This window comes from Patagioenas fasciata, chromosome 16 (genome assembly GCF_037038585.1).
Source record: "Patagioenas fasciata isolate bPatFas1 chromosome 16, bPatFas1.hap1, whole genome shotgun sequence".
Classification (NCBI taxonomy): domain Eukaryota; kingdom Metazoa; phylum Chordata; class Aves; order Columbiformes; family Columbidae; genus Patagioenas; species Patagioenas fasciata.
The window spans coordinates 1,772,491-1,797,495 of NC_092535.1; the positions used below are offsets into that span (position 1 = coordinate 1,772,491).

General features: G+C 49.0%; 1 protein-coding gene across 2 annotated transcripts in view; it reads right to left on the reverse strand.

Annotated features, from left to right (window-relative positions):
• Positions 1–373: 373 nt before the first annotated feature.
• TOX2 (TOX high mobility group box family member 2) overlaps positions 374–25,005 on the reverse strand; it is a 137,767-nt gene continuing 113,135 nt past the window's right edge. For both annotated transcript variants that reach the window (XM_065850222.2, XM_071815560.1), the window contains exons 4-9: positions 22,057–22,296; positions 19,453–19,680; positions 9,372–9,452; positions 8,386–8,793; positions 6,598–6,728; positions 374–1,523 (exon numbers count right to left, since the gene is read on the reverse strand). In XM_065850222.2, the coding sequence (XP_065706294.1) occupies positions 1,487–1,523; positions 6,598–6,728; positions 8,386–8,793; positions 9,372–9,452; positions 19,453–19,680; positions 22,057–22,296 (1,125 nt within the window). In that variant the 3' untranslated portion in view covers positions 374–1,486. The remainder of the gene's footprint in view (positions 1,524–6,597; positions 6,729–8,385; positions 8,794–9,371; positions 9,453–19,452; positions 19,681–22,056; positions 22,297–25,005) is intronic.

A 25,005-nucleotide genomic window follows, 5' to 3' on the forward strand; every position in this document is an offset into this window, starting at 1 on the left:
TATTTGAAAGAAATCTCCTGACTCTGATATTGCAGCGTAATTATCTGCTCACCACAAGCCAGCCAAGCTGGGCTGAGATGTCATTGCTCACTCTGCTCCTCGGGAAGTTTTGAAATGCTCCATGTTTTATTTTCAAATGGCTCAAGATTACAGAGATAGAAGGGGAGATTCATGGCCATAAACCAGCACAGAAAAGTCCCAAACTTATAGTTTTATCCAGCAGCTCTCCATGAGCATAATGTTAAGGCCACGTTCATCACACACAGGTAGCAGTGGGGACAAATAGGATCGTAGCTGTGGACAAGGACAAGGACCTCACTGGCCAGGACACCTCCAGGTGTGCCCCTGGAATAAGGAGAGATGGGTTCAGCTCCACTTTTCATACGTTTTATTATAAAGAAAGGTAAGATAAGCATTGTGAACCGAATGTGCCAGGTGCTGCGGGAGCAGCACCCCCGAACGAAATATAAAATAACAAAACCCAAAACAAACAAAATGCACCTTATGAGAAACTGTAATTATGCTCTCTAATTTTTCATAAATAGACAAAAATCATTGTCAGCAATTTTTAAATAGATGGACATATGGCAGAAAAAATATAATAATGCCATACAACATGGATATAAATTGTCCATTTCTTGCTGTACAAATAATAGAAACAAGTTTGGCAGGCTTTTTTTGTTTTATACACATCTCCCTTCTATGTATAACTAAAAAATGTGCTACAATTAATATAAAATGCTTTTACTATAAAGTAAACTACTAATTCTCTTCACAAAAAAATCTTAAAGATGTCTTTAGCACAGCTCTAAAACACTTAGTAAACTACTTACAACTATCCAACAAATTATATTTTCATGATCCTTTTCACATTTGTCCTCTCGTATTTTGCCTTCTGCTCTCTCCCCCCGCCTACCTAGCAATAGTTTTTATCTATTTTTTGTATTTTTGTTTGTTTGCCAGACATCTAAGGCCTTTGCATGTACAATATTCACACAAACTTCACATTTTCTTGCACAAAGTTTAGTGCTGTTAGCAAGTCAAAAGAGTGCATCCTCCTACTGAGCTGGCCTAATGCTGCAGGACACCAGACCTGGGTCTATGCTGCGTCTAAAAGCAGTTCACTAGGAAAACAGTCTGTAGCTAAGCTGATGGCAAGCAGGAAAACGGTGTCCTTAACCTTAGTTTAGGGTTTTTTTTGTTGGTTTTGTGTTTATTTATATTTTTTAAATTATTTAATGTTTTTTTTTGTTTTTGTTTCTTTTTGTTCTTCATGTTTTGCGAGGTTTTTGGGCTTCCACGGAAAGTAGAGTTCGAAAGTAACAAAAGAAAAGCTGCTCTTAGAGCCTGGAAACGAAGCCAGCGCCGAGGTGCAGTGGCAGCTCTCTGGTCCGTACGACTTGCTCGGTGCCATCCCGGGTAGTCTGCGACATCGACCCTCTCAAGTGTCCTTTGTCTGAACCTCCTCGGAAAGAGACGGTGGGTTTTAGGTGAGGTAGAGTGCCTTGTCCCTTGGCAGCATGCTGTAGGAGAAAGGAGAGGCAGAAGGTGAGACAGGCAGGGAAACCGCAGGGAAGTCACCTGGGGGAGTTGGAATCAGTATCTGCACCCCTGGCCGTGCACCGGTTTTTAGCCACACCGTGGGTTTTATGGCACTTCTGCAAAACAAAACATCGAATCATAGAATCATTTCAGTTGGAAGAAACCCTCAGGTTCATCAAGTCCAACCATAACCCAACTCTAGCACTAAACCATGTCCCTAAGAACCTCATCTATTTAGCCTTTTAAACACTCCAGGGATGGTGACTCCACCAAGGGACCTGGAGGATTTTTAGTTCTTCCTGAATTTCAGCAATAAGGGCTAAGACATCAGTTCCTTCCCGTGGCTTAAGTTTTGTCCTTGCTGGAGCTGTGGGAAGGGTCAGCTCTGGTTTACCCTGCAGAGCACGTGGGTGTGAGGCTGGTACCAGCTCCACCATCGTGCTGTGCCGGGAACCAGCCCCTCCGCCACCGGCCCCTTTCTTCACCACGCTCTGTCCTCAAGCTAAACCATGGAGATTTAGGAAACGTACTCTTGCTTTTTGATAAAGTGTCATTTTGACAGTGCCTAAGGAGTAGGTGGTCTCGAAAATATGGCTGATGGGCCTATTGTCATCTATTCAGCTTACACCCTAGTAGAACTCCCTATACCCATATCACCTCCAAAAATATCAGTTATATTATGCGACACAACAAGACAAAATGGCCTCAAGTTGCACCAAAGAAGGTTTAGATTGAGTATTAGGAAAAAATTCTTCACAGAAAGGGTTGTGAGGAATTGGAATGGGCTGCCCAGGGCAGTGGTGGAGTCACCATCCCTGGAGGGGTTGAACAGACATGCAGGTGAGGTTCTTAGGGACATGAGTTAGTGGTGGACTTGGCAGTGTCAGGTTAATGGTTGGACTCAATGATCTTAAAGGTCTTTTCCAACCTAAATGATTCTACGATTCTATGCCTGAAGATGCTTGTGGGTGTCAAGAAGGATTTACAGAAGTCTGATGGCTGAAGAGCATGGGAGCAGGAAACATCACCTGCTTGTTGCCTCCCTCCTCCTCTCCCAAAACAAGCACAACTAGAAAAATTGGCCCGCCAGATCTTGAATCGATCACGTTACTGAAGCAATGACTTTGATTTCAAGAGATCCAGGTGTGTCCTGGAGGCAGCTCACACCACCGAGATGTCCCACGTGCGGATGGCTGTACAGCAAGGTGTGCAGGCAGGTACCACCGCTCTGTCTCCAACCCATCGTGTGGACAGGCTCACGCTTTCAACTCGCCATCAGCAGTGTCCTATGGGGCAGCCCACACACCTTTTTTCTCAGGATATAATAGGGCTGAAGTCCCTCTCCCCTGGCTGATGTCCTATGTGGGTTTTGCTCTGAAATCCAGGCATTTTAATAGGTTTTATCATCTACACAGACCTCACGGAAACATTGTTGGCTCCATAAAGACATCTTGGCCCTAAAAGGTGGTTTAAAACATTATAAGGCTTTGGGAGATTCCGGTGTGCGTGTGCTTAGGAGTGGAATAATAGGGAAATAGCAGAGAGCATGGCAATGCTGTTGTTGATGGAGCTGCCTTCTGACAGAGCACAGAGAGCCTGCACTCTGTTAATCTCCACATTTTATAATCTGCATTTAAAATGCAGAGTCTTCCCTATTGCACTCAGCGAAGATTTAATGCCAGTGAGCAGCAGTGTGGTATTTGAGCACTAAACTTCATTAATTTTACAAAATATGCCACAGAGCATTTCCCAGTTCATTACAAAGTATTGCCATAAATAATTGAATCCAAACTCAGTGCCTTTGTGATGGTTTATCCTCGCCTTCTTGCAGTGTTTGCTCATTTGGTTCCTGATTTGGGAAATTCCCCTATTTGGAGCGGATTGTTTCATCGTTAGCAGGAATTAGTAAGGTTATAAGTGTCCGGATGAAGTGGCTGTACAGTTTTCTGCATCTGGACAAGGTGTAACTGAGAGCATCCCATCTTTTAGCCCAAAGGAGAGTGGGGAGAGAGGAGAAAACTTGCTGAATGATGGCACCCAAAAAGAACCTCATCTGTGCCTTGCAAATGAGTGGGAGAATAAAGAAAGATGAACGTAGTTTAGTGTTATCACCAAAATACCTAAATGCTAGGAGGCTAATGTAAATTAAACCCTGACAACAGCTTCGGTATGGGAAGAGGTGTAATCAGAAGACAGGGCAGAAAAACCAAGTGAGGTGCTTTGAGGAATTAAGAAAGATTTGCAAGTGATTGTGAACCAAGCTGCACCTTGATAGAGGCGAACTGTGCCCTTGGAGAACGTCCCCGCACAACACGGGTGTTCCCTGGGAAATAGCAAGTGCAAGAATAAGGCTGTCAGGTGAGGGAGACAGGGGACTGTGTAAGTGGCTTGTGATATGATGGTAAAAAAGAGAGAAAATTGTATGCTGCAATTGCTCATGGGAAGTGATAATCACATATGAAGAGGGAACTGAGAAATGCTGCCCGTGTCTTTGGCAGCGACCTAGGACAGCGTGGGCTGAAGCCCAGAAAGAACTAGGAAAATTGGATGGAAGTCAGTAAGCACAAAATCATTAAGAACGGGGAGAGGATGGGCTAAGAAACACTTGCAACCTTCTCTAAAATGGTTGATTTATGAACTAAGCGGTGTCTGCTCACAGAATTTGAGGGGTGTAAGGGAAGAAGTGTCATTTAATGGCATTTTAAGTAGCGCTGATAGGCTGGGGGGAAAAAACCCAACAACCTACAGCAGTTCTCTTATAAGATGGAGAAGGACGGAGAGAGACAACCTTGTTAGCTGTTCAGAAGTTGTCTGGATGACAAACACAAAGGGAAATGCAGGGCTGGAAGGTTTTACTCCAGCTCACCCAGTGCCAACACGTTGGAAGCTGAACAAACATCAAGGTCAGACATGAAATAACAATCGCAACCAGGGGCTGCCTGTGCGCTGGGAGGTTGGCACCGTCCTCTCCTTCAGGAACCGGGGGCTCTACACACCAGCCACAGAAAAGAATTCCTTTTCTTTCCAGCCAGTTGCTGATTTTGCTCCTCAGAGCGCTGCTATAATCACAATTAAGGCGAATGCAGTCTCGAGGTTGAAACAGGTAATTATACGATCCAGGGACTTCCCAATTATACCGAAAACTGCACTGATGAATGAAACCCAAGCAGACCTGCCTTCCCTTTCTCCCTGCTTTGCACAAAGCACCGGGGAGAAAGCAGCACGGACAGGAGGATGATCAAAATGTCTCTTTGCTGGAAACAAGTGTAACCTTGAGAAAGAGCCCGGCTGCAGTCCTGCAAGTGTATGTGGATGCTACGAGTGAATACCAGAGCAGAGGTGGTGGCACTGCTGACCCCGACCTTCAGAATAAACTGAGGATAAGGCAGGGCCGGGAGCGGGGCTGCCAGCAGCTCCTGTGTCTCTGGGCACCCAAATGGGCTCCTTCCTTAACACAGACTGCGACATTTTTCGGGTCCACTAAGCACTCTGCAGCACTGACCCATATCCATCAGAGTTCAGTGCTATAGCCTACTCTACTAATTATCTGGATGTGTCTGCATAATCTGTCTGCTTTTAGAATGATATTTTTTTTCCAGGAAGCTGTGATAAACCCATGAAATTCGATATATCTGCTATGACAAAGGCATGAAATGCATGAGCTTTGATCAGGAATTGCATGGGCCCTCTGCTTACAACACACACTCCAGACAGATGTCAAAGAGCTCGTTTTAGCAACACAAAACTCGATCCTGACTACTACGGGAGTGCTTCACCCGTTTCTAGAGTGCCCCAAGTCTTCTGCAGTGGGGTTTGCAGAGGGAATGAAGCGTTTTCCCTGCTGATCCTCTAAGCAGAAATGCTTATTTTTGGGAGCTCATTTTTGCAGGAGCTGCTCAGCACCTCTGGAAATTGGGTCCCACGTGCCATAACCCTCTAAGTGCCTTTAGTGTTTTGCCCACAGCATCTAAACTGACTTTTATCATCAAGTCCCAAACAGGTTCCTTTTTCGGGCTGTCTGCGGAGACTCCGGGAAGGACCACACGAAGTTCTCGGGCAGAGCCCAGCACCATCCGCACAGCTGAGCCCCCTCAGGCGGGCAGGCAGCAGCGATATTCGAATGGCTCAGCAAGTTACTTATTTCCCTGAAAGAAAGAAACGTCTGCACAGTCCGTGCCCAGCCCAGCAACTGTAAGTGCGCTGCTGGCACAGACGGGAGCTGCGCACGGAAGAGGCCAGGAGCTTGCTATTATTTCCAGTGAAAGCACTGTGTTCCAGTACTTCAAGCAAATCAAACAATGCTCGGAAGCTACCGAGCCTCCTTCCCTACCTGCTCTCCTAGCAAACCATCTACCTGTTTTACAGGGCCCAACAGCGGTCTCCAAATTCCTATTGCTGAGCCAAGAGCAGTGGATTAGGCAGAGGTTGGAAACGGCTTTCACACCCTTGCTGTTCCTCAGCTTCGAGATTATCCTGATGTTTTTATTTACTGGGGAGTTGGAGCAGACCTTCATTCTGGCACATCCATGCCAGAGCTTGTAGAGCGTATGATCTGTGCAGGAGACTGCAAGGTGCAGGGGACCAGAGCCCTGTGTGGCTCCTGGGAGGATGAGGCTTCGTACCCTTCGGTGGTTAAACCCCAGGGCCAGTAAGGGACCCGCTGCTAGAGACAACTATGGCCTCAGTGATAAAGGCAGTCACTTCAGGAACAGAAGGATGTTGCCTGTGGCCATGGCCACCCTCAAACCTCCCGACACTCTGCTGGGGACACTGCCCTGTCCCGCTCTAGAAGGAAACATGCCAAACTCATCCATCACTAGTGGGATGGAAACACAATAAAAAACCTCTCCTTGCCCAGGGAAGAATTTACCTGTGATTTTTAAGCTACCTGCTTCTATAGCATCATTTTAGTGGCCCGACAGAGAAGAGGAAACCTTGAAATTCATTGACCATAATCAGCCTACCAACTTGCTGTACAGATTCTCAGCTGTTGGACACTGTCATAGTTGGGATAATAGCAAGTGCGTGAGCCCATGTGCTATTTTGTCTACTGGCCTGCAGTGGTTAATCCCACACTCTCTGCTGGGGTAGTCGCTGTCCCACTCAGTGCTTCCTGCGGGGTTTGATGCACCAGGCGAACGGGGTCCAACACTGTTTTGAAACTCAGACGAAATATGTGAGAAGTCCTGCAGGGTGGAAAGGAAAGGGAGGGTTACAGGAGCACACACAGCAGGAGAAACAGCAGATCTAAGCATATCCCATAAACACGTTCACATGCACTGCCCCAAAAATGCAGCAGTGCAAGGGGAGCCCAGGACCTGAAACCACCGCGGTGGGACCTTGTGATGTGTGAGTTGTCACAAGCAGGTGTCAACACAGCGACACGAGATTTACATCCCTCTCCCCGCTCTTGTTTTCCATGACCTCCTCCGCGTGGGTGGTGAACGGCTGCAGAGATGCACAGCCGTGGAAGCCTCTGCATCAGCAGGCTGGCAATCCAAATTGTTTTTCCACATCAAGTGCAGCTCCTTTTGCCGTAATGCATCGCCCCATCACGACGCACAGTAACAAGGTAAAGAACATGGACCCGAGCAACCCTCCTGCCATCAGCTGTCACTGCCGGTGATTTAACAAGGATGCTGCCGCACTGTTTTATCCGAAAACTGATCAGCTTTCCTGATTTTCTGGGGTGCCCTTAATTAGGTAACTTTAGGCAATGTATATAAACAACAGCCATGGTAGTTACCTGACCAAGAACATGATTTTATCCAAAGCATTCAAATTAGGGCAGTGAGCTTTTTATTTTTAATTTAATTTTTTATTAGCAAACCTGTGTGGAATGAAACTCCACAAAACGCCACCGTCAGCATCAGCAACTGCCCCAAGTCAAGTGATTATGAGGATTCCCCTTCCTGCTCACGTCTGGACTATCACTGAATTACAAAAGCCAGTTTTCCTCATGCAGAGCCCAAGCCCCATCGCCGCGCTGGAGAAGGCGCTTGGGATACCCTGAGCAGGTTGGGAATGAAAATCTGATTGAGGATCTGACCTTCTTACATGTGCTGTCTTTCTATTATGGTCAGGCATAACTGTGCTCCCACATCCCTGCTCTCCTTTGCTTTTCTTCCACTGCAATATCTGTTTCCAAATTAACAATTTCTGTTTTGTTCAAGTTAGCCCCAAACTGAATAGGCCACATTATGGCAAAAAAAGCTTTGCTCAGCTCTAAAGCACTGTATGAATTTTGTGATACATAGCTAGCAAACATGTGAAATACAACCATTCAGCCAGTCGGGTGAATACTACAGTTGAAAGTATCATTGAGTAAATGGCAGCAGCTGTGAATTCAGAGCATATGTCCTCCTCTGTGAATAGTTCATCCAGTTCATATTCCAGATGGAGAAACTCTGCAAACCACTTGTTTCCTCCCTCATATACTGGCAAGTTCTCCATAAGGTATAGGAAATGTTCTTTTTGCTGTAGCCAGTTTTTCCTCCAGGTACATTTTCTTAATAGCAGGTTTAGACAAGGCTGGGGGACCTGGCGCACAAGGAGCTTTTACCAGGAGCATCCCCAATCCCCACATCTTCCCCTGCTCAAAGAACCTACATTACTATGTTACACAAATCTGCCCCATTTGTAGGGGTGCTTGCGCTCCCAGCTGAGCACTCTTGAAAATGTCACCCCCAGACTACAAATCTTGAGGCTGATGGAGACGGGAGAAGACTCCTCTGGGGACACCATCGACATCCAACATTCCCAGCATCCCCCAGAAACCAACAGACCCAACGAGAAGAGGGGAAATGATGTGGTTCACGCCGTGAATCCACTCGGAGCACTCACCTGCTGGCCGGGAGGCGAGGCGTTCATGGGGGGCTGTACCTGTAGTGCCATGGGGGGGGACAGGAGGGGCTGCTGGGGGACCTGCTGCATGCTGAGGGGCTGGCTGAGGAGGGAGCTCTGCGGGTGGTGCAAGGAGAGCTGCTGGTGGAGCGGGGGGCTGATCTGGAAGGAGGGTGGTGGGGAGGCACTGATGCTGGGCAGCATGGGTTTGGAGCTGAGGGGCCGCGAGAGGCCGGGGTGGGGGTGGCCACGGTAGTTCTGCAGGTCCGATGGGGACAGGAACGAGCCCAGGCCGGGGTAGGGTGAGGAAGCCTGTGGTGGCATTGGGTACATGGGTTGCTTGGGGGGGATCATTTTGGAAGGTGGATTGCTCTGGGCGCTTTTCGTCTCCCCCTGGTCGGCAGAGCTCTGCGGGAAAACAGAACGGAGGGTGATGAGGAATCCAAATCAGAGAACAGTTTGGGTTGAAAGGACCCCTTCCCAGCCCCCCCAGTGCCACCCCTGCCATGACAGGGACATCTTCACCAGCTCAGGTTGCTCAGAGCCCCGTCCAGCCTGGCCTGGGATGTCTCCAGGGATGGTTCATCCACCACCTCTCTGGGAACCTGGGCCAGGCTCTCACCACCCTCAGGACAACAATTCCTTCCTTATGTCCAGCCTGAATCTCCCTCCTTTAGTTTAAAACCATCACCCCTTGTCCTATTGCAACAAGGCCTGCTAAAAAGTCTGTCCCCATCTTTCTTATCAGCCCCTTTTAAGTACAGAAAGGCTGCAATAAGGTCTCCCCGGAGCTTCTCTTCTCCAGCTGAACACCCCAGCTCTCTCAGCCTGTCCCCCAGCAGAGCTGTTCCAGCCTCGGGTCATTCCTGGGGCTCCTCTGGCCCCTCTTGTCCCTGTGTGTCCTGTGCTGAGGACCCAGAGCTGGACACAGACCCATGAGCCGTCACTAATGCAGCATCACCGCATCCAGCGACCGCAGGCTGTACCTTGGAGACCAGGCTGGCCCGGTACGCGGCCAGGGCTTTCAGGTACTCCTTCTTCGCAGCTTCTGTTTTCCTCTTGTATGCCTGAAAGGACCAAGCAATGGATAATAATCAATAAAGTAGAACAGGGTGCTGCTGGGCCTGGCTGTACCCTGTAAAAACGTGTACATGAAAAACTCAATAAAGCCCCTGGATCGGACCACACTGGGATTTTTGGAGGCAGCACAGGTCAGAGCAGTCTGTGTGCCTAAGCAGGTATTTATGCATGTCTGTGATAAGAGACACAGCCTGATTTTATAGGATGAACTCAATGAAATCGCTTCCCAACAGGAACTGGAGGACAGTGCGACCCAGGTTGTCGGAAGAGCAAGACAAGCCAAAATCCTCAAAATCCCCAAATAGGCCTAGCTTAAAAACGGTGAGATATTCGGAAATCCTGAACTACTTATTTGTTTTCTTGGCTTTCCCGTTATGAAGCCTTTAGAACTCAAAACTCCAGCTCTTCTCTGCAGTCCTGACAGCTGGGAAGTGCCGTCTTGTCATATGAAAACTGAGACTTTTGCCTCATGGCCTGGGGAGCTGGGGCTTGCAGGGAAACAGCGAGCGCAAGAGAGCTTGCTACCCTAAGAAAAATAACAAGAAAGCTTTGTAAGAGTGAATTCTTGCTTATTGTTCCTTCTCTCCCCTGTAACGGGACACGTTTCATGATCATTTCGCAGTGCTGGTCCCTCTTCTGCCCAGAGTTTGGTCCTCCACATATGTACAAATAATGGTGTAACCCAGGCTGCCTCAAGCAGCGTGAGCCCCCGTGGGGTTAATCAGATTAAACTCAGTAAGCAAGAAGAGTATTTTAAAATGGAATAAAAGTTTCAGCAAAAAGGCAGAAATTCCCAAGAAAAGCACCCATCAGCTCTCCCTTCCACTGGAAACTCAGCGCCCTCCTCGAGCAGCACACCAAAAGTTGATTTCAATTAGAATAGATCTGCATCATTTAATTCTGCTTTAAAAACAACGGCGGCTTTCAACAACCAAGACACCAAAGCCTAGTGAGGATATTCAGCTCCTTTCCCCTGCAAATTTCCCCCAGACTCCCTCCTAACACTGACCTCAAAAGGGAAAATAACCTTCCAGTCCTTAAATTATCCAGTTACTTGAATTTCAGCTTAAAATCGGTACAGATAAATTCTATTAAAAACGGTTTGAAAACCTTACTTTCATTGCTAAATCAGGGAGACTCCTGTAATGAAACGTTTTGACTGGAGGTCTTGGACGGTAATTTTCTGAAACGGAGCATTTTCCTAAGTTTGTCTTCGGCTTTACGGTATTCGGGAGGTATTATATTTGCTCTATTCAGAACAAAATTACATTTCAAAATGTCAGCCTGAAGAAGAGTTTGGCCGTGAAAAGCAACTATTTCTTCAAACTGTATCAGTTCCCCTAATAAAAGCTATTACCCTTCTCTGCAATCCTCGCTTCACTTATGTCCATCGCCCATCACGGTGACACCGGTGACACCGATGCTGCTGTAGCAGCATCTACTGTAAAGTAGAAACGTGGGGTGCCACCAGTTCTGCTGCTAACAGATGCTCTTAAATGTGGCACCTGATGCCTGCACAGCAACGAAATACTAATTCCTGTGTCTCAGGCCACTGTAACAGTGGTGCTGATGTATTGAAGACATACATATATATTTTATTTTTTTTTTCCTTTGTAGCAGCTAAGTACCAAGAGCATTTTTGCTTCTTTAAAAATCTGGGACAGTGAGAAATCAAAGTATTCACAGCTATGCGAAGACAAATTCAATTATTAGGAGGACCTATCTGGAGAAAACCTTCAATGTATGGACAGGGAGAGGGCAGGTAAATGAGACTCCCTTAACTTAAATGCAAATAAACGAATAACCAATAAACTGTGTCTATCTTCATCCCCATCACTTGCTTTTTCTGCTACACCTTTATTTTTTCTCCCCCACTCTTTATCTGTCCTTGTCTTCCTCAGCTGTGCCTCACTCCTATTTGGAAGGTGCTGCTGGGTGGTGTCTGATGCTGCAGGATGGGGAAGGGGCGGCCAAGCAGTGCAAACCCCAAAAGGGATGGGGGGCCACTCTGAGCAAGAGCCTCTGGTTGCTCGGGTTGGTCCCTGCACCAGCCCTGGCCCTGAGCAGGGCCATGGAGAAGGGTAAGAGGGCGAGCCCAGGTCATGGTTGCTGTGATGCTCCCCTGATGCTCCTCTCTCCGGCTCTGGAAAGCTCCTGGTGGATTATCTGGTTTGTGATCATAGCCTACACAGGACTACACAGGAGCAAGAAACTGTTGTCCCTGAGGGTGGTGAGAGCCTGGCCCAGGTTCCCAGAGAGGTGGTGGCTGAACCATCCCTGGAGACATCCCAGGCCAGGCTGGACGGGCTCTGAGCAACCTGAGCTGGTGAAGATGTCCCTGTCATGGCAGGGGGGGCACTGGGGGAGCTGGGAAGGTCCCTTCAACCCAAACTGTTCTGTGATTCTATGATTCTATGACTCACAGAGCGGTTTGCATTGGAAGGGACCTTCAAAGCTCCCCCAGTGCCCCCATGCCATGAGCAGGGACATCTTCACCAGCTCAGGCTGCTCAGAGCCCCGTCCAGCCTGGCCTTAAATGCTTCCAGTGATGGGGCACCCACAGCTTCACTGATTGACTTGTTCCAGTGTCTCAACATGCTCATTGTAAGAAAACATCCCTAAGAGTCTCGTGTGGGACTTCTGCAGCTCCGGCCGGTGCGTGGGGGGATTTCTGCTCCCCCACGGTGCTCTCACGGGGACACGGATCAGCAAAACCACATCCTGCTGCTGGGGAAGCACCGCGCTGATGTGCAGAGAGCGGGTCTCACAAAGCTTCTCACGAATCCTTTGCGTAAAGGCAGCTCTAGCGCAGTATACATAACCCTTAAAATTCTAATTTAAACATTGACAAAACCATGTTACTTTCTAATTAAATCCAATTTTCTCCCAGGGATTTTAATTTCAAAGTAATTTATCAGATTTAAGGATCCTCAAAACATTTTGTATGTTTTTCTTTCTAACCTGCCATGCCCGCTGATTTATTTTCCTTATTCGTTAGCAGGAGGATTCATTAGTCATTAAGCGAGTGGGTGGATTGGGGTGGGGGGGGAGCAAAAATGGTTAGTGATTATGAAAACAAAAAATCAGAGCTGTAAGAAGCATATGTTGGGATCGTAATCCTGACACCTCTGTGTCTCAGCAAAGCAGCTAGTAATTGTACCATAATGAAATGTTCTTGTTTGATAACCAGTTAATTAGACAAGACAATTATTCCAAACCCCACTGACGCCCACGAACGGCTCCGTGTCGTGCAGGCACTGAGTGACAGCCAGAGCTGTTGTCGGTAACCTCAGCATCCTGGTGGAAACGCCGCTTCCCAAGCCTGGGAAGGATGGAAAGAAACCAAACTCTCCCCCAAAAATCAAGGGGTCCGCTGATCCCAAATGAAAAGATCTCTGGTGCGGTCCTAGATGGAAGTTTGCTTCATTTTGCTTCAAAAAAGAGACATGCCATCAGGAGAGAAGAGATGAAACGTGCAGCGAAGGTCTCCAGGAGAAGGGCTGAAGGACTCAGTTTATTTAGCAAGAAGCCCAAGAGGAGCCACAGCTTCCAAATGCGATGCAGCAAAGAAGGAAGCAATGAATGATCCTCCGCATCCACTGCAGACAGGGCAAGAGGCAATAGGCTTAAATTGTAACAAGGGAAATGTTGGCTAAGCGAGAGGAAAGCATTCCTAACAGTAAGGATAATTAAGTACGGGAAGAGATTGCCTGGGGAGATGTGTAATCTCCACCACTGAAGGTTTAAGAACCGATTAGGCACACATCCATCAAGAATGGCTTAAGTGGAGATGATCTTGACTTCAGGCAGCAGTATGGTCTGGTTGACCTCCTAAGTCTCTCCTTGCCCTCCTTTCTATGATTCCATGGCTTTTTTTTTTTTTCCTCTCTCAAATGTATAATTTTTTATTTTATTCTGCTTGTAAATCTGGAGGGGTTTCCTGTAACTATGAGACACTTTCCTTCAAGATATCTCTTGGGATCATCATAACTTAAGCCTTATTCCTAAGATGCCTCGGCAGTGGTGTCTGCCACACCACCTGCTCTCTGCATGTGGCTTCCACACACCCATTGGACATACATTTGCAAACATGGCCAGGTCATCCTTATTCCCTGCCAGCTCTTCCTCCCCTCCTCTGTACCCTTCCTGCTCCCTTCTTGGGGAAGGCTTCATCTGTCCCTCCCACCATTAAAACCAACTAACCTAAGTTAAGTTTACTGTGTAAATCTCAGCACATCTCCTTCAGTCTAACGGCTGTGGTTTGTATTGCTAAGTCCTGAGGCCAACAAACTTGGACATGGGAGGCACCTGTCAATGATGCCCATGAGGAGGTTGCTGGTTAAGCGCTGCTCCAGTTTCCCCAGGCTCTCCCAGCTATGGCACAGGACCTGCTGCCCATCTGATGTCCCTGAGGACACCTACATGGAAGGTTCTGGCTAAAGGAAGGCTCTGGTTTCAGGAGAGCTCCCCCTTTGTCCTGGTGGAGATGCAGCGTTGTGAGGTAGTACTTTGGAGAATGAATGGATAAACCCATAATCGAGCAGCAATTACCATTGATTAAAGTGTCCTGAAGCAGTTCTGCTTTCCTCTGCCTTGACTTCATTGTGCCACCTGGGTGTAAGTCATCTATCGCTCCAGGTGAGGACACATGAATTCCCAGGACAACTCCAAAAGCAAGGAGAGGAGGAGGGTGACAAATCCACCCCCTAAGCTCTATAGAGGATGAAAAGCATACGACGTGCGTCTTCCATGCTTCTGATTTTGCTTTCCAAGAAGTCACACTCTTGGAGCTGCTTTTAACAGCAGTTCTGCCCCTTCACATCTTCCTGATCATTACCCTGGTCTCCAACAGACCTCTCGTGAAACCTTGTTGGGGATTGATGCTTTCATCCTTCTCCAGTCCACGGCTTTCCTTGACGTTCAGAAGATGCTGAAACCAGGCCAAGGCAACTGGTTGGACCCCTCCAGCCCCTCACTGCCAGGGCTTTGGGGCAGCAGCAGGGAAGCACAACCGGTGGTGGTTTCATCCCTGACAGCTCTGTACAATGATGGCAATGGGTAGTGTGATGGCCATGCTGCCAGGCAGCACCTCCTGCCTGTGGTCCCCATGGGATATCTCCCCTGGGATGGCTCTGCCATAACACAGCTTTACAGCTGGTCCAATATGCTGCTGTCCCACCGCAGATAAACGTGGTGTCCTGTCACCAGGTGATGCATCAGGTTCAATGAGCAGATGGATCTGATTAGATGGGTGATCTATTATTTTTTGCTGAGTGAGTAATTTTTCTGCTGGGTAATTTATCCCCGGAGTGTGAAGGCAGAGTTATTCACCAGGCTGTGCATTTGTGTGGGAAAATCACATCTGCATTTGGCCATGGAGTCACTTGGCATTACTGAACCAGTCCTGGTGAAGCAAGACTATCATGAGCAAGAACTCATCTCCAGTACCTTTGTGCACCCAGTGAGCCCCCAGACTCACCAATTCAACTGGAAATGGTGATTTTGTCTGACTTCGCATCTGCTCACTTACAATAGGAAGTCCTGATTTAGCCTGAGATTCAAACGGATTGCTCAGAAACTTATGGATGCCTCTGAGTTTTCAGGGTCTAGGGAAACACTGACCCAGTGCTTTGAATTTGTTGCTGGATTTCCTAATGAAAAGCAGCAGGTTTTCCAGAGACACCTGCATCTGCCAGCTTGGCAATGTTCTTTGTGCCCCATCATTGCCAGGCTCCAAACCAGCACCTTTTTCCCCCAAAATACAGTCAGCAACCGGCAGGTGCTCAGAGAGAACATGGCAGAGAAGGGCAAATCCCACAGGTGACTTCTCAATGTGCTCTGGACAGTTTCCAGGTTTACCATCCCAATGAAATCCCCCCTGATGGTCACCCAGGGCTGGTTGCCACCTGTCCTTGAGCAGAGATCACCTGGGACATGCTGGTGGCCCCGTGGAAGGAGGGGACGGGGCTGCAGCCCCACCGGGTGGCACCAACTGCGACCAGGCTGAGAGCACCACGTCCGTGCTGGGGAAAAACCCTTCCTAGTGAATGAGTGGAGTTTGCTCCAATCTAGTGCTCAAATTCTTCTAGTTTCTGTCAAATCAGGCAGTCCTTTTAAACCTTGCTGGGTAGCACTGAGAACCCTGGTCTCTATTTGCTAACAAAACAAAATAACACCAAGGCACGGGATTCTGCGAGCCGTGAGCAGGGACCCGGCGCTGCAGGCGGATTACTAGCACAGGTACCCCATTCAGTGATAACGGCTGAATTAGCATCTCGCTCTCCACCAAAGTCTAAGCTATCTCTACAGGAACAGCTGCTCAACTATTTGCAAAGTTCAAAGAGTACGTATTAATATTATTTTTTCCCCGAGTCACATTCTTCAGATTCCCGTGTAAGCTTCTTAGGAAGGGCCGCGCCAGCTGTTGAAGAATGAAGATTACGACGTCTTGCAAACGCAGCGCTGGAGGTATTGTTACGTGCTACCGTTACGCACGCACGGCCACACTGGAAGGGGTTAAAATGGGGAAGAAAACGGCGCTTTGCCGAACAGGTGTCCTTGAGCAGTACCCAAGGACACGGAGATTGCTAATCCTGTATTCCACAGCACGATCAAATCACCAGGCAACAGATATAAATAAAAAAAGGCAGGAAATAAGGAAATTTAGATACAAGTGTGTCAGAGGGAAAATGAAGATTCATTGTGAAGAGGCTGAGAAGAAAGAAGAAGAAGGAACAAAATGACAAAGGCACAAATGATAAACCAGAAAGAATGAAGGAAAGTGTGTGGGGGGGAACCTCTCTGTGAAATACACGACTGTGACAGCAGCAGCCAAATCAAAGATGCTCCTAGATTATATGGTTTCTTGCATAATATGCATTCTGTTTCCTACTCAGTGTTTGTCTTTCAGCTGGTGCACAGGGGGAAAAAAGTATCAGAAATGGGACGTGAGGAACCTTTATTTTGCTTGTTTCATCAGGAGGAGAAAGCAAATTTGCTTTGTGGGAGCAGCAGCACCTGCTCAACGGCAAATAAATAGCTACAGCTTTGATATTACAGTGCATATAATCATTAGCAGCACAAATGGCAGAGGATTAACCCTCCGTGTGCTGGCCTGAGCTGGGTGGCAAAGAGGTGGAGTCTGGTTTCTGCCGGTGCGATGCTCCGTGCCGGGTCTGCGCAGCGGGGCTGGGGCTCCGCCTGCCCGGGGGGCACAGGACCCCCCTCCCAGACCAAAGTATTGGCAGCAGGGCTGCAAGACAGCGGCACCGGGCTTTCCTCAGCCCTTCAGCATTGGCGTGATGGACACCCCACGCGCTGTGCATGATGGAGCTGGGAGGGATAGAATCATAGACTCACAGAATCATTTTGGCTGAAAAAGACCCTCAAGGTGATCAAGTTCCACCATTACCCCACCCCTGGCACTAACCCACATCCCCGAGAACCTCATCTCCACACCTGTTCAACCCCTCCAGGGCTGGTGACTCCACCACTGCCCCGGGCAGCCTGTTCCAATGCCCCACAGTTGCGCCAGGGGAGGTTTAGATTGGATATTAGGAAAAAAATTAATCCCAGAAAGGGCTGTGGGGCATTGGAACAGGCTGCCCAGGGCAGTGCTGGAGTCACCATCCCTAGAGGGGTTTAAAAGGCATGTAAACGAGGTTCTTACGGACATGGGTTAGTTAAATAGTTAGGTTAGGTTATGGTTGGACTCAGTGATCCTGAGGGTCTCTTCCAACTGAAATGACTATGATCCTATGACGATGCTCAAACGCACTGCTGTCGCTAGAGCCAGAAGCAGCACGCTGGGTGGAACACTGCTCTTCTCCACCTTCCCAGCCCTGCCCAGAGCACGGTGTTCCTGCCCGAGCCAAACCACAGGCCGGTGCAGCCACGCGGCAGCCTGGACTCCCAGCTCCCAGCAGGATGTTGGCCAGCAATGACATCACTGTGTCACTGTCCTCTTCGGTCCCCTCCCGCGCCCTGCTCGCCTCCATTGCACCACGTCCTGCAGCCCTTGGGAGACAGGACCTGCAGGACAGCCCAGGCACTTGTTTTCACATATTAAGGACATTTTCTCAATGCTTTTCTTTTTCCTTTTTTTTTTTGCATTCCATTGCATTGCTTTATGAATCCAAACAAACTTGACCGGGGATGCTGGCAGGGGAAAGCAAAGAGTGACCAGATAAACTCTCTTCCAGCCAAACACTTCACGAGTGAATGTGTCCCATTGCACAAACCAGCAATACGATCCCATATTAAAAGTGTCCCTCCAGCCGGAGTCCTGGGCAGGGAGGGAGCTGTTGTGGGAGTAAAGTATAGGGCTGGAGACAAAGCCAGGAAGTCAATATTTAACTATTCAGACAAGGAACAAATGACTTAATTAAATCAATTACAGGAGGAGAAATGGAGCCACTCAGAAAGCAGCAAGGCTGCTGCTATCTCGTAAGAGAAGGGAGAGTTAGCAGCAAGATAAGCGGACTGGTTTAATCCCTGCTGTTAATTAAGAGCCGAGTATTTGCACTGAGTTGGGGTCATACCAGCACTTCCATTCTATAAACCACATCTGCAGCTGAGATCAGTGCCTGATCTACAGAGATATTTGTAACCAGATGGAGTAAAGGAGAGGCAGACCGAGATGCTGGGAGGGATGAGAACAGGAGAAAGAGGTCACATAAAGTCTTCTACGCTCCCGAATCTCCCACACCCCGCAGCGACAGCCCAAACCCATCCCCAGCCCTGCAGCATCCTGGGGCCAATGTGCTGCACAAGGAGGGGATTTTCCTCCCTTCTTCAGCAAGGGAAATTCCTGCATGATCCTCCAGTGATCCATCCAAAGAGGAGAAAAGGGAGGATGCTACAATCGTCAAAGCATCACTGTGCACAGTGTGGAGACTCCGCATGGCTCAGCAAAAGGGATGATCCCAGAAAATGTCTAACTCTTATTCTTGACTTGGTGTGGGCTGGAAAGCAAGGTTATATCCTAGCATGACTCCCAATGAAATGACTTTTTTCCTCCCTGCTGGTCCCTCCCCGAGTGCAGCTGCTTCAAACGCCGGCTGTGGACACCCAACGAGAGGTGCTGGCGGCCGGGCTGCAGGAACAGGGCTCACCGCTCATGGGGACTGTCCCTTTGGGCATGTTTGGGTTCGGAGACACATCACACACAGTGCCAGATCTCGCTCTGCCTGACAAAAAGACATATTTGCTACAGAAGGTGTTCCCTGGGGTTTTCTCAATAGGCAACAAGCAATTACAGGCTTTTGTAACTGACTCAGCATCAACAAAGCAGGTGAAGCAGGACCTAGAAGTCTGTGTGTGAAGCAGACAAAGTGGCTGACAGCTTTGGGTTAGGAAGGTTTCCTCTGTGAGGCCACTTCAGACATCTCCTTCCAAAGCTTTCAAAGCCTTAACATTAGATTTCAGGCCAGCGAGCAGAGAGTTAATAGCTGTTAGCTGGTTTGCCATCATTCCTTGTAAGTAAATAAGCAAATACAAACCCATCTCTCATCTGAAAAAACCCATGTCAGGGAAAGGCCACTGATGTTTTTGCGATGCACGATCTTATCAAGAATAATTAGTTGTCATAAAAATTTGCTCTTCCCCACATAACAAAGGAGATTTTTCTAAAAAAGGGGGAGAGGCAAAGCAAACTTAGCGCATCCTTCTGCAGCCCCATCAATGTCACAGGGGCCAGACCCCCGCTTCCTGGGGGTACGTGGGTGATGAAGACCTGGGTGCTGGGCTCCCCTGGAGGGGTCCAAGGGTCAGGTCACATTGTCACCGTGCCGGCTCGGGGTGGGGAGCCTGGCATGCAAACCACTCCAGCATCGCTCCTGAAAACTGCCTCCATTTCTATTTGTAGACTTCAGCCTGTTTAAGCCTCCCAGCCACTCACCTGATGTGCTGGGGGAGACTGATGTACTATGGGAAAACACAGTTTAGCAGTTGAAAGGGAGAAAAAGAAAAGAGAGGTCAGTAACTCACTTGTTTTTGTTCTTCTCCCAAACTGTCCCACATCGACGCCACAATTTTGGACACATCTCCAAAGGTAGCGTTGGGGTTTTGCCCTTTGATGGCTGCTTGCGTGTCTCTGAAAAACAGGGCGTAGGCTGAGACGGGCTTCTGGGGCTCATTGGGATCCTTCTTTTTCTTCTTCTTTTGGCTTTTGGGCTTTTTGCCCAGGTCTGTTGATGGTCGTTTCTCTCCAGTAACCTGCAAAACCAAGAGATGAACCTGAGCAGTCAGCTGGGAGTTGTCTGATACGAGTCCCTGCTACAGTTTGTTAGCGAAGGGAACAAGCGAGGGCATGAGCAGAAGGGGGTCCCAGTGCAGCGTGGGGAGCAGCAGTTCTGGGGTTCCTGTGGGCCCCCAGAAGCCTCTGCACAAACTGCTGGTGGGTGCCTGAGCGCGGCTCGGGTGCCTCCTCACAGCCCAGTTCACAGCTCGGGCTCACCCCAGTGGGCAAAGGAAAAGACCCCTGGAAAGCACCTGGACATACATCAAAGCTCTCAATGCATTAACTGCGGTCACTGAAAACTCACTCTACAGGGAACTACCATTATCCTTATTTTATAGCTGAATAAAAACTAAATACGCTGGAGGTTAAACATGGCAGAGAATAAAACCATGTGCTGTCAGTTGCATCTCCACATCCTTGAGTCAAATGGGGTACCAGCATCTCCAACGGCAAACTCCCTGTGCTCAACCACCAAGTGCTCAGCCACTGCCTGACCTGGGCACTCCCTGCCCTTCCAGGTAATTGTATTACTTGGGAAACTGCCCAGTCTGTTGCTTAGAAGTCTAAAAAAAATAAAATAAATAAACAAAAAAAATCAATTGACACGGGCTGCGAAAACCGTGCCTCCCACCGAGTGCTGGGAGCAAAAGGCCTTTTCTCCTGATGGATTTGCTGGTTTGATCGCGTGCTTGGAAGCGCCGGGGTTTGAGAGGCTTCACTTGAGCTGCACAGGGCAGGCAGGGGGAGCAAAGGGCAGCAGAGCTCCTGTTCTCCACTCAGCAGCTCTTGACTGGTCACTGCGTTCAGTATCAGCGCAGTGACATTTGTCAAACAGACAGTGACCATTAGTGAACGAGCAAAGAGACCAAAAAAGATTGCATTTAATTTAAAATTGCCCAATTGGGCTTGAATGGGAGGCCTGGAGGTGAAAGGCCAACTTATTAGGAGAAAAAAAATGCATGACAGGGCTTCAGCCCATTAACAAGTGAGATGGTATTTTAACTAACTGTAATCCTGCTTGATTTACTCAGGCGCCATGGGGGGAACGGCTCTCCTCGCAGACACCGAAAAAGCGAAGGAGCCGGGAACAGGTGCAACAATGGTTTTACAGTTGGTCCTGCTTAGGCAGCACCAAAGAGCAAATGGTGTTTATTGAAAACAGCCGCTGTCCGCAAGGCTGCCTGGGGCTGGCAGACCCCAGGAAGGAGCAGAACATTTCAGGACTTTGCCTGGATGATGCAAGTTGCCCGGTGAGGTGGTGGCTGAACCATCCCTGGAGACATCCCAGGCCAGGCTGGACGGGGCTCTGAGCACCCTGAGCTGGTGAAGATGTCCCTGTCATGGCAGGGGGTGGAACTGGAAGGTCCCTTCAACACAAACCATTCTGTGATTCTATGATTCTATAAGACAACAGCTCAGCCCTGGACTGCAGAAGATGCTTGAACAACCTAAGCCATGTTCATTTACAACTACCTGGAAGGAGGTTGGAACATGAGGGTGTTGGTCTCTTTTTCCAAGTAGCAGGTGACAGGACAAGAGGAAATGGCCTCAAGTTGAGCCACGTGAGGTTTAGATTGGATATTAGGAAAAAATTCTTCCTGGAAAGGGTTGTAAAGCACTGGATCAGGCTGCCCAGGGCAGTGGTGGAGTCACCATCCCTGGAGGGGTTTGAAAGGCATTTAGACAAGGTTCTTAGGGATATGGTTTAATGCTAGAGTTGGGTTAATGGTTGGACTCCGTGATCGTGAGGGTCTCTTCCAACTGAAATCACCCAGTGACTCTACGATTCTGTGCCTAAAGGCAAGCCCTGGTGAGCCAGCTCCCGGCTGCCCCACAGCAACTGCATCCCCCAAGGGAGGAGCCATGGTCCAAGTGATGGTGCAGTCTCGTGCAGAGGGATGAAGTCCATGCCCACCAGCCTCTGCATGGATCTGCTCTGGAGAGGCAGCAGAAGGAATGTGTGACACCAGACGTGGACTGTGGCAATTCACTGGTGACACATATGGTCCCATAAATTGCTGGCTTGGTGCCTTCTCAGATGTTGAACCCATGAAGGGCAGGAACCTCATGGACACCATGATTTTAATAACTATGGAGAGAGATCACTAATCCAACCAGAGTGCGGGCTGTAACTCCCTCCCATGCATGTGAAGCAGGTAAATGCATCAGTGAGGCTGGGAGACCTCCCAAAATCATCAGTGCCCTGGTGCAAAGGACCCGCTGGACACAAACTACCTGCTGGCATCAGACCTCTTCCTTTAACATGTGACCTTCTTGGTCATAAGATTAATTTCTGCTTGTTAGATGTTGCTTTGATGACTTGTTGAAGAAAGACCCCTAACTGCACGTACCTTATAATGCGACTCTGTCTCCTCTTCCTGAGTAGAACTGGAGGGAGATGGTGTAGCAGACTTACTGCCCGGGGGCGATGGGGAGCCGTGGGTAACACCGCTCCGTATCCCCATCTGGGAAATGAGCTGAGACTGGCTGAGAGCGCTCATGGGGCCGGCCAGCATCCCGGGGCGGTTCAGCAGCGGCACTTGGCGGTTGGACTCGTAGGACGCGGCATCCGAGTGGACCATCTCCTGGATCTGAGGTAGGAGAAGACACGCTTTGTAATTTAAAAATGTCTTTATGTATTTATTACGCTGACAAATCACTCCATGATGAGCTCTTAGGGATGGATTTAAAATCATTCCACACAGCTAGTAAAGCCTTCATCATGCTGCCTTCCAAACAAGCCAAGAGCACCGTGCACCCCAGGCTCTGCTCCTGCTGTTGCCCTGGCCACGGGGACCCCAGAGAGGTGTTAAATTGTCTTTGTCTGTGGGTCTGTGTGCCCAGGACGTGCCCCTGCTTACCTCAGGGATCAGTGCTGTATGGTGCCGACTGCGGATCTGACAGAAAAGTTCAGAAATCAGCAATTTTTGGCCAAATCACTGGGACAAGGGAGGGTGTTGCAGCATCCTGGGAATTTCTGTGTCCAAGCCTCGCTGCTGCACACGTGAGGCCACTGCTGAACACCAGCGCACGTTGTGCCAGGGTATGTGGCCAGTCCAGACCTTGGGACATCAGCGATGCAGCACTAGAGGTCGTGGATCCGAAACGTGCTCTTTCTGAGCAATACTTGGTGTTGCAGGGCAACAAAGATGCTGAAGGGAGTGGAGCATCTCCCATGTGAGGAAAGGCTGAGGGAGCTGGGGCTCTGGAGCTGGAGAAGAGGAGACTGAGGGGGGACTCATTCATGGGGATCAATATGGAAAGGGGCAGTGTCAGGAGGATGGAGCCAGGCTCTTCTTGGTGACAACCAGTGACAGGACAAGGGGCAATGGGTGCAAACTGGAACACAAGAGGTTCCACTTAAATATGAGAAGAAACTTCTTCCTGGTGAGGGTGGCAGAGCCTGGCCCAGGCTGCCCAGGGAGGTTGTGGAGTCTCCTTCTCCGCAGACATTCAAACCCGCCTGGACACCTTCCTGTGGAACCTCAGCTGGGTGTTCCTGCTCCATGGGGGGATTGCACTGGATGAGCTTTCCAGGGCCCTTCAACCCCTGACATTCTGTGACATTTAGTGACCATAGAGGTGAAAAAAATCTCAGCTGGTCTGAATTTATGAAGGTACCACATCAACCCTCTGCACCCTCTGAACGGCTGTTGGGTCCCTAGTGCTATTGGGTTAAACCTAGAAGCAGCAAGCACAAAACCAGTTCAGGGAAGCCCCAGATCCCTGCTCCCACCACACTGGTCTGCCCAAAGCTGTGACACCACCATCACACCAGAGGTTTGTATGTCCCCAAGCTCCAGAAGCTTCGAGCCCCACAACATGCCCCAAGTTGGACCCCCACGCGTGTGGCGGGCGAGATCTGCTGGTGGTCACCACCTCTTTACAACCTCTCCTGGAGATGGTTCTTCCAATTCTAAAGATTGCAATCAGTGCCAATCCCGCTCAGAATAAATGCAGCAGAAACACAACAAAACAAACACCCCCAAACAAGGAAAACACCAAAAAATCAAAACGAACCAACAAATCCAGATGATGGTAAAGAAAATCTTGGGCTGCCTGTGAAGGTTTCCCATGAAGGGAAGGAACCAGAAGCAATGTACCTGTGTGCGGGTGTGTAGGTAAGAGACGAGGCAGGAGGCTACATAAAAAAAGATATGAAGAGCTTCCTAATACCTGTTTATGTGTTCTCATACCAGGAGAGCGAAGGGACATCTGATGGGCCTGAAAGGCGACTAATGACACGGGGCGGCAGGGACGCACGGACGTGGCACAGGACACCAGCACACGCGTGGCCTCCTGAGGCTGCCGAGCCCAACGCTCTCGGAAGATTAGAAAGAAAAATGAAACCTCTATATTTTGCTAATAAGAAATGTCGAATGCTACATCAGACAAAATAAAAAGATGTTGTGGGCCGTGTATTCCCCCGCGTGCCGTGGCATAAACCCAAGTTCAGGCGGCTGAGTCAGGCGGGAGCAGCAACAACCCCGTGTCCTGGCCAAGGAGGGAAGACGAGATGAGACAGGGACAAACCAGACATGCTGTAGGTGCGTGGGAGGTTTTGGGGCTGCCCCGCTGCCTGCTGAGCGAAGATCCCATTTCCAGTTTGTACCATTTTCCCCGAAAACCCCATTTTCACCCCAGGATCCATCCCTCCTGGGCCACCCCCAGCCGGGCTCAGCCCCCCAAGCTGCCCCATGGCCCCATCCATCCTCAGGGGAAACCAGGGAGAGCAAACCCTGCCTGAAACCTCTCCCAGACTTTTCCCCTTTTATATTAATCTGATTAATGTTAACATGACTTTAAAGACCCAGGTTCTATTTATTAACAATTTTCATTTCCGATAAGCCCGCTGAGGTGCAATCTCTCATTATCAGGGGATGTTTGCCAACTCCATTAGCAGCACATAGAGAAAGAAACCCAGGGAAGACCTGCAAGGGCTCGGTAGGCTTCCGAGGAGATAAATCCAAACGCAAAACCAGATTTACTGCTGCAGGTCAGGAATCAAGAGCTTTACACAACACCTGACAGCGTGTTCTGCTCTTTTTCGGATTCTCCATCAATAGAGAAGTGTGTGTCAGGGGAAAAGACTTTCTTAGATCTGCCCTTTTTTCTGTATTAATTACAAAGTGCAGGGATTTAACTTGCAGGAAGAAAATAACGTGTTGCAGACGTTGCCTCAGAGAGGCAATTTTGGCATTTGCAGCTGAATTTGCAGATGTTGTGGGAATGGGCAGGGGTGAGAAAGGCGACGGGGACCCTGCAAGGCGGGGAGACGCTCAGCACCCATCTGCTATGCA